Source organism: Durio zibethinus, chromosome 21 (assembly GCF_047325235.1).
Source record: "Durio zibethinus cultivar Kanyao isolate XHJ-2024 chromosome 21, ASM4732523v1, whole genome shotgun sequence".
In the NCBI taxonomy this organism is placed as follows: Eukaryota; Viridiplantae; Streptophyta; class Magnoliopsida; order Malvales; family Malvaceae; genus Durio; species Durio zibethinus.
The window spans coordinates 6,882,056-6,891,666 of NC_143182.1; the positions used below are offsets into that span (position 1 = coordinate 6,882,056).

The window sequence follows — 9,611 nt, forward strand, 5'->3', positions numbered from 1 at the left end:
GCTTGGATGAAATTTTCAGTTATCCAAAACAAAAGAATAATGATGGGAGCGAGACTATTTGATAAGTCAAGGTGGGCAACCTGAAAATTTGTTGTTTGATCTTGGCTTTCAAAAGTTTGAAAGCACGAAAAGTAGGAGTCGTCTTCTTAGAGTGGGAGACGTAGACGAAGGAAGGAATTGAGTGTGGGGTTGCAAAAATTTTCAAACATTTAGGATGTGTTATGTTTGATGTATAAGATTATGATAAGATGAAATAATATTATGAATGAAATTAGATTAAATCATATTATTTTATTTTATATTTGATATATATAAAGATTATGATAAAATAATTTATTTATTTGTCAAAATTATTTTTTTTTTAATTTATATAATTTAAATTATTAATATAATTTTTAAAGATATAATTAGATATATAAATTTAATTTCATAAATTAAATATAAATTTTTTCACTTGAAAAAAATTAAATTATTTTATATAAAAATAAATAATTATTTTTGTAATCATATTTTTTTTAAATACAAACTAAATTTGATATAAAATAATTACTATTTTATATGCACCGAACATAAGCTTAAGTTCTTCGGGTAGATACAATTAGATTTAGCAGTGAGAAATGATTCTTCTCAAGCTTGGTGACTATTTTCCCCAAGTTGCAACCTTTGCTGCCCAATCGCTGGATGTTGAATCTTGTATTTAAGGATATGACTTGTATTCAACAGTTTTCATCAAAGCTCAAAGCCCAAAAAGCCCATTATGGACCCAGGGGAGGGGATCCTTCGCCCTTCGGCTCCGGACCCTGCCTGCGTGCTAGAGATGGTCAGATGTATATAACTATCAACTGCCTACCTGGCTTTTCCAAATCGCACTGATAACAGCAAATGTAATGAAGCTGGCCTACATACCTCCTTACGAAAGCTTTGCTAGGCGCCTCCTTCTGAATCTAAATAGTAAATACTGAAGCAGGGAGAGCCTTCCCGAATCCCCAAAGGCAAAAGGAAAAGCCCATTTTGACATTACAAAATAGTAGGAAAATCCTCTCTTTGCCTTTCTCCTCTAAAACACCAAAATTAGGGTTTCGAAAACCCTAACCCTACCATAGCCCCTTCAGATCCCACCTCTTTTTTCGTCTCTTTCTCCTTCAATTAGATTAGGGGTTTTAATTAAAAGTATATCTACAAATCTCCTGTACTTTTTTTTATTCCTGATTTCCAGCGACAATGGCGGAGCACTTGGCCTCAATCTTCGGTACCGAGAAGGACCGCGTGAATTGTCCCTTCTATTTCAAGATTGGAGCATGCCGGCATGGGGACAGGTGCTCACGGCTCCACAACCGACCGACGATCTCCCCAACCCTCCTGCTGTCGAACATGTACCAGCGCCCGGACATGATCACCCCCGGTGTGGACGCTCAGGGCCAGCCTATCGACCCCCGCAAGATCCAGGAGCATTTCGAGGACTTCTACGAGGACATCTTTGAGGAGCTCAGCAAGTTTGGTGAGATCGAGAGCCTCAACATTTGTGACAACCTGGCCGACCACATGATTGGAAACGTGTATGTTCAGTTCAGGGAGGAGGACCAGGCGGCAGCCGCCCTACAGGCACTTCAAGGAAGGTTCTACTCTGGTCGACCTATCATTGCGGATTTTTCCCCAGTCACTGATTTCCGCGAAGCCACTTGTCGGCAGTACGAGGAGAATAACTGTAACCGTGGGGGTTACTGTAATTTTATGCATGTGAAGGTGATTGGGAGGGAGCTGAGAAGGAAGCTCTTTGGAAGGTACCGCAGGTACAGAGGGAGTCGGAGCAGGAGTAGGAGTGCCAGTCCACGCCACAAGCGTGATAGGGAGTTTAAGGACCGCGATCGTGACCGTGACCGTGATGATCATCGCGACAGGAATGGGCGAAGACCTGGTAGGTATGACCGTGAAAGCGGTGGTGGTAGGAGAAAGCATGGGAGTCCTAGGCGAAGCAGAAGCCCTCCACTTGCTAGGGAAGGGAGTGAGGAGCGGAGAGCCAGGATTGAACAATGGAACCGAGAGAGGGAAGAGAAGGTGTAAGAAAGCTTGTTCGGTCATGTTTTTATCTATATTTCCTTTTTTTTTTTTTTACTTTTGGTAATTATTTCTATTTCTAGATTCAGATCATTTTATTTTTGGGGGGTTATGTTTCTGCAACTCGAACTTTAAGTCTTCATTTTTAGCGGTGAGTGGAACCATTTCTAGCTGTTACAATGGTCTATTTCTTGTAGTGTCAATTTTAAAGGTGGTACTTGTTTCTCTGTTGCATAGCTCTTTTTAGTGGATGTTTAAAGCTTCAGGGTACTTTCTTCGCACTTTTATCTAGGATTACTGAGGTTTTCACTCCTTCACTTCTAGTTTCTAATTAATTGCGTTATTTTAATCCTCTGTTTTGGTCTGATTCTTATGTTTTCTTTATGCTCAACTGTAAGTCTGCCTTAGGCTGTTCGTATTTTAGTGCTTTTGGCGTGGAAGACTATTGCTTACTATCACTGCTACTGCCTTACAACGAAGCAATTCTTCTGAAGGATCTTTGTCCTTTGCCAATTATAATTAATAGCTTTGCTTAACGCAATTAATTTGTGAATCGGTTGAAGCTCTGGGTGTCTTACTGTAAAAGAATTCAGGCTGCTTTTGGTGGGGAAGGCTGCCAGTATATTTGCTGGCTCTTACTGCCACTACCATTCATTTATTTCTCTGTATTAATTTCTGTTGCTACGAATTTAATTGTTCCATCGAATATCCAGGAAGGAGACCCTCTTAGGCAAAATTCTAAAACCATTTTCATTTGTCAAAATTTCCCCTAGGATATCATGAATTATGCCAGTGGCGGCCTGCGCCTCTCCTATTTAAGTTATATTATGGGGAAACTTCCCTTTTTTGGCCATCTATAAGTTGACTCCCGGGAAATTGCCTCTTTTTTTTTTTCTCTCGTTTCCTTCTAATATGGTCTCTTCCTGGATTGTCCTTCACCTTCTCAAGATTCAATGGGATGGCTTTTAAGTATGTTGCTTGAGAATGGTTCATACCAATGTTTGAAGCAAACTCTGATCGAACTACTAATGCTTTCTTTCAAATACATTTCTCTCATGCAAAAAATTCTTACCCAAGCATTCTGTGACAGCTCATAGCTACTGTTTAGAAATTCTTCCTCATAATTTGTAAATTCTTTTTCTTAGGAGGAAAAAAAGTTTGTCTTTTAAGAACTTATACTACAATAACATAATAGGAGTGATAATGGTAATTTGGTTCAGTTTTTTTAAATAATGTATAAAATTATAAAATTTGATTGGAATCTAAATTAGTAGAATATCGGTTTGGTTCAACAATTTTTTAAATTTGATTTTTTTATTTTTTAATACTTTTAATATAATTATTTTATTTTATAAAAATTAAAAAATATATAATTCGGTTTAATTTGATTTTTTTTAATTTTTTATTTTGCAATCTTAAATCAGATACAAATATAATATATATATATTTAATATTTGAATTTAATCTGAATTAAATAAAAAAATCAAGTCAAATATAATCAAATATTATAATTTTGAATTGATTTTTTATTTTTTTATATCTTTGTGAGATACAGTGTTACACACTGTGTTTCGTCAACTGTTACTTTGTTTGTTGGTACAATTTTAACTTCATATTATCATGTGCTTAATGACGTGCAGCTTCACAGGGAGCAAGAGTGATCTGATATCTTCATTTCCTGTCCCTGGAGTTTCAGGATCAGGAATATTTGGAAGCAACTAATCTATGTTAAAAAAAATTCATACATTTTCACATAGTGTATTGTCATGCATGCACTCTAGGTTATAGCTTAGAGTAGTGGTTTTTTATTATTCTCTACCATATCAGTCAAAAATAGATTTTGTTTTTTAAATTTTTATGAAGCAGCCTTTTTTTCAGATCTCGTTTTGTTAGCTAAACAGTGGGGTATTCAGCCTATGCCAGGAGAATTTGGCCTTATTTGTCCTTGACCTGCTAATATTTTAAAATGTAGCTTTTTGAAGGTTAAAAGGTAAGTGTTGCATTTATAACTCTAAATCGATTGTGATAGAAGATGTATTATTATTATTCAGTTTGTAGGTCAGCTCTCAGCTCATTGATTTTTGTTAGAACAGCCAGGTTAGTGCATCAAGTGCGTGCCTCCATTCTATTTGCCTTCAAGGCAGAGAAAAAATGTACTTAAGCAAAGAGATGTTTGAATTGAACTTTATTTTATTATATTTTCTTTTCCTCCCTTTCCTTTTACATTTTCTTGTGGTAATTTCCGGACCATAGGATATAATTATGACCCTTTGTTACAAGAAACCAAGTTTGAAGTGTGGTTCTGCCTCAATCTGCAGTTCCTATTGCTACGGAGGATGAGTGTTAGAACTTGTCAGGAAGTGAAGTACATCTTGATGTGTCCACAGCTTCCTTTAGGTTTGGTGCAACTACTTCTAATAATGATGAAATTTGCCACCCCCCCCCCCCCCCAAGAAAAAAAAACCCTAGATATACACCTACTTGGACTGAACTGAATTATACAATAGCACAGTAAATGTTTGCAAATCTATAAACGAGGGCTGGAAGTGTTTTGCATTTTATGCAGTCTTGCATGCTGTAATTGGATAAATAGTGCTTCCAGTCGTGCAGGATGATTAAGTTTTGCAACTCGCCACCGCAGAGGACCTGAGAATGTCTAAGTCATTAATCTCTACCAGATTATTCTCATTTGTGAATGGTATTTGCATTGATTAGCCAAGCTGAGATGGTTTCACCGGCCTTCAAACAGGTGCATCAGCTCCAATTAAGATGAACCGATTCAGAAATTTCCCATCAGAGATTGATACCTTGTATTCCCACAACATAGGTAGATTACCCAATGATGTGAATTCAAAAAGATAAAAATTAAAAAACGCAATCAGAGATGATATTGCAAAACAAATATTCAACATTATTTCAATCAAAACCACTATTGAGAAAAAAGTTTCAAGTCAGCTTTAATTCCATTAAATTCGTCAAGGAAGTGCAGATTTCAAGGATTTGGTAAAATTTTCAAGCTCCTTCAATCCTTCCTCGGGAGACTTTGCTTCACCCAGCAGCTTTACCATGGCACTGCCAACAATCACACCATCGGCTCCCCATCCAGCTATCTGTAACGATATATTAAAGCAACTAATAAACATCTACATGAAAGCAGAAGTATGGTAATACATAGGCATCAAGTTTCATGTTCTAAAGACTAACCTGCTTCACATGCTCAGGCTTTGATATACCAAAGCCGACTGCAACAGGCTTGGTTGTTGCCTGCCATAGCAAAGTTAAAGAAGCATCAAATGCAAGTAAAAGAAACTCAAATCATCAATCTATAATTCCCTTGACAAAGGTTCAAGCATGTTTTAGAATCATGTCCGAGCATTTTAGTTATGAAATACACAGATCAAGAAATATCCAATGTCTTTAGCATTTTGCTCAAATGAACTGACTTGTAATTGCATTCTTGAGAATTTCAGCGGAAGTATATTATCTTGAAAAATTAGAAGACAGAATCTCTTAAAGTTTGTTAATTTGCTGCCCAAATTCGAAAGACGATTATAATGACTTTGACAAATGCACCAAGCACAGCTCAATTCAACTATATATCAAGGAATAGTCCAGAATGATTATAGGCACCCAGACTAACCATGCCAGTTCAGTAATTTGGCATACTAATTAGTGATATAGGCACTCATCTTGTCAAGACAAACCTCTTTAATTTCTCTTAGAAGATTCTCGACCCGATCGCTTACAGATGCACGGGCACCAGTAACTCCTGTCGAGCTCACCTGAAATTTCAGCAGATAAGGAAATATCAAAATAGTTGTTCAAACCTTATCAAAATTCAATTTTCTTGGTCATAAAATTTAACATAAACAGACCCGATAAAACATTAAAGATAAACAAAGAGATTAAAGGAAATAAAATGAAAAAAGAGTCATCAACTTTGCAAGAGGATTTTACAAGATATACAAATCCTTCTGATGCTTCAACAATAGCTTTCATTCGACTTGTTGGCGTAGTTGGTGTTGTAAGCAGTACCTTAACCACACAAGCAGAGAAGTCATAATAGATTGATTATATGCCTTTATGCAGAAAAGATTAATAAAAAAAAAAAAAAGAGCATTGAACATTATGTAAATGAACAATAGAAAGAAAATATATTTTCATTTTTCCCCTGATTTTGTCAGATTCTTATATTTTCAGACTAGAAATGTTTATTCTGAAAATGCAGGTAAAGTGTAATTTGAAGATTGATGGGGAGTTTGTAATTTATTATGCAAATGATTTCGTGTAATATCTCATATAAGTAACTAACTAATAAAATATTTTTCAGGGAAACATATCCACACTATAGCAATAAATTAAAGTGTTTAAACAAAGCATATCATGGTGGAAAAATCTAATCGAGCAACCCACCAATTCGATCTTGTTTATGAGAGCTTCTCTTCTCAAAATTTCAGTCTCCTCTAGAGGAACATCTGGAACCACCAGCCCTGCAAATATTTATGGAATTATTGAGGTAACAACATTATACAGATGTTGGGATTCTTTAAGGAAATAAAAGTCAAAAACATAACAATCTATAAATCTCCAGAATGACACAAACTTTAAGTGATAGATATTTTGGATCAAATAAGAGAATCATGAGATAAAAACAAAGCTAGCACAAGCAACAGCATATTTCAAATTTTTTTTCTTAATAAAAGCCTGATAATTTAAAAAATAAAACATGGATATTTTCAGGTTTATTTTTGCTTGGATAACACTTATTGTCTATAGCTAGGAAGGAAGACAAGTATGCAGAGTGAACAAGGGAACTAATCAACAACCTAATTAATGTACAAGGCATTGTTGGATCATTCATCATAACTCATAGAAAACAATCAAAATCTTTGACTGTCTCTGCAGGACGCTGATTACCTAAGAAGTGAAGAGGGAACAACAGAAAACTAAAGAGTCAAGGCTAAATTCCAGCAAGATTAGTAAATATTCTACTGATTGACATTCATCTATTCCGAAGGCACTACCAGGTAACATAGCAAGCACTTGTCTAGTTGATTGATGGCAATATGACACTTATATGCAGGAATAAGGCGTTAAAAGACCTCTAGAAGGCATAGGCTGCTCAAGTGGAGTTAAAAAGACAGAGAGAGGGAGTCTTTGTACCTAAAGGCATACCTACAGAACAAAGTGTAATTAAGCAAAACCTAGAATTAACAAATGCAGATCGACTCAAGCCAATGAAAATAGTAGAATAGTAAAGAAATTCTAAAAAGATTAAGCAAAGCACAACAAGTTGATTACCATGTATGCCTACATCCTTCACAGTCGACATAAACTTCTCAACCCCACGCTTGAGAATTGGGTTGTAATACGTAAATAAAGCAATCGGACAAGATAACTGTGGAACCACCTGTAAAACTTACAAGTACAAAATTAGAATGTAACCCTTGATTTAGGACATAAACAGTTCATGAAGTCACAAAGAGATATACTGCAATTTTTGTTTTGTAGTTACTAACACCTACAAGCACAGATGTTATAAATACCCTCATTCAAAAGAAAAAAAAAAAAAAAACCAATGATCTTACTGATAATGAAAGGTAAAGCACGAGTTCTTGTCATTGAAAGGGTAGCAAGCTCAAAGCTCTAAATAGATAGCACAAGTGCAACAAACAAAGCACCAATAACGAACTTATTTCATGAATCAAAATGTTGAATGAATTTTTTTTGTTACATTTTGGGACAAAATATAAATAATCAATCTTTTGAGCAAAAAAACAGTTACAACATGCATTTACCCTGAGAAAAACGGTGGCTGCATTGAAATCAACAATTCCATGCTTTAACAAACAACAAATATCCAACCATTGATTTTGGCTAAGAGAATAGATGTGAGTGAAAATGCTAGGCACCGGGCACTAGTCCTACGTACCTCATTCAACATTGAAAGAATAGCATTGAAGTTGGTTCCTCTGGCCAAAGAACGTGTAGCCGCGGCCTAAACAAAAGAACATAACTAAGAGATTTGAAAATAAATAAACAGACAAACAAAACAATCACACTGTTAACAGACCTGGATTACAGGACCATCAGCTAGCGGATCAGAATATGGTACACCCAGTTCAATAATGTCTGAGCCACATGAGTCAAGCACCTTAAGTGCCTCGGCTGTTGTTGAAAGATCAGGATCACCAGCTGTGATGTATGGAATGAATGCAACCTTCAAAAATAGGCATGCTTATAAGAACCCTTAGAGAGATTGACATTTTCATAAGATTGTAAATTAATTTTAAAATTATGTTTGTTGGGTTCTAGAAAGTTTTATAAACAGCCACATCTTCAATCCAGAATCTCAAAGCCAATGTAATAAGGCAAAGAAGGCTTATAAATAATCCTACTTGATGAAAAGTATTTGAGCGATAGAGTCATACGGAAACGTAGCTTAACATTACAAAAGGTCAACTAAACTCTGGCTACCTGACCGATACAAACCATGAAGATGTTATGGACCAACAAATAATCAGAAGAATCAATTCAACCAGCCGTGTTATCTTAAAAGGCCTACGATTCCTCTAATGCAGCTTAAATATAACTCAAAACCCAAAAATATCACACACAAAACCACCCATTTGACTATGAAGTTGGAATATTTCTGTCATAATAAAACTATAATCCATTTCTTCTACCCAACTCACAGTAATAAAGGAATACCCCTCAAGTAAAAATGGGAAATGTTTTTTTTTAAATGCTTACTTTGCCTTCCTTTTTCAATTTAGAGAAAGTGTCAGAAAGGCCAAGAGTTGGAGCAGTGGTTAGAGTAGCCATTGGAGTGAATCTCTTGGTTGAAACTAAGGCTTTGCCTGAAGGAAGCCGAGATAGAAGATGGGTATTGTGGTTCTTTAACTGGAGCGAGCCTGGTGCTGATTTCAGAGCAAAAGCCATTACAGCGGTTTTTCTTTTCTCTGTGGTAATAAACAGGTTTTATGATAATTTATGGTTTAGTGCTTTATTTATGCTTATTCAGGATTGGTAAGCCCTAGCGCACGGTCCCAATTTAGGCAAGTTTTGTTGGATTTGGATTGTATTTGATTCATTTAATTTTTTTAAATAATATATAATATTATAAATTTTAAAATTTTGATTCGAATCAATGTTTTATATTATTTAATTTGATTTAATATATCAGTTTTTGAAATTATTTTTTATATATTATTTAATATTAATTTTTTATATATTTAAATAATATAAAATAATTTTTTATTTTACAAATTTTAAAATATATAAAAATTAATAATAAATAATTTATTTTAAAATATATAAAAATTAATAATAAATAATTTATTTTAATTTATTTTTTATTTTTATTTTTTGATTTAAAATCTAATTCAATTATAATACATATATTTAATATCTGAATTTAATTTAAATTAAATTAAAAAATTAATTAAAACCAAACTGATGCTATAATTTTTAATTGATTTTAGATTTTTTCTCACTATTTTACATTGATTAATTGAAACGACAAGATTTATACGTACAAAATGTAATAATTGCTA

At 34.5% G+C, this 9,611-nt stretch overlaps 1 protein-coding gene and 1 pseudogene across 3 annotated transcripts; one reads left to right on the forward strand and one right to left on the reverse strand.

Annotated features, from left to right (window-relative positions):
* The first annotated feature begins 729 nt into the window (after nt 1–729).
* LOC111305244 (splicing factor U2af small subunit B pseudogene) lies at nt 730–4,261 on the forward strand (annotated as a pseudogene). 2 transcript variants are annotated; one of them, XR_016331062.1, is made up of 2 exons: nt 730–2,206; nt 3,934–4,261. The product of XR_016331062.1 is annotated as a splicing factor U2af small subunit B pseudogene, transcript variant X2 (transcript). The 2 variants fall into 2 exon arrangements; XR_016331061.1 differs by lacking the exon at nt 3,934–4,261 and adding an exon at nt 2,293–2,386.
* Nucleotides 4,262–4,920: 659 nt separating this feature from the next.
* On the reverse strand, nt 4,921–9,041 carry LOC111306105 (tryptophan synthase alpha chain-like). Its single transcript, XM_022904013.2, has 9 exons — nt 8,809–9,041; nt 8,129–8,275; nt 7,988–8,053; nt 7,357–7,465; nt 6,469–6,545; nt 6,013–6,090; nt 5,760–5,837; nt 5,260–5,319; nt 4,921–5,165 (listed from the first exon to the last, which is right to left on the reverse strand). The coding sequence occupies exons 1-9, from the start codon at nt 8,995–8,997 to the stop codon at nt 5,031–5,033; spliced, it is 939 nt and encodes a 312-aa protein (XP_022759748.1). The 5' UTR covers nt 8,998–9,041; the 3' UTR covers nt 4,921–5,030.
* Between the last annotated feature and the right edge of the window lie 570 nt (nt 9,042–9,611).

What these genes read in the sequence shown, in the direction of transcription:
- LOC111306105 (XM_022904013.2), bottom strand. Translation starts at nt 8,997, where the DNA reads ATGGCTTTTGCTCTGAAATCAGCACCAGGCTCGCTCCAGTTAAAGAAC. An exon ending in TCATAAACAAGATCGAATTG is followed by an intron (nt 6,091 to 6,468) that starts GTGGGTTGCTCG and finishes TGTGTGGTTAAG; the next exon opens with GTACTGCTTACAACACCAAC. An exon ending in TTCTAAGAGAAATTAAAGAG is followed by an intron (nt 5,320 to 5,759) that starts GTTTGTCTTGAC and finishes TTGCTATGGCAG; the next exon opens with GCAACAACCAAGCCTGTTGC.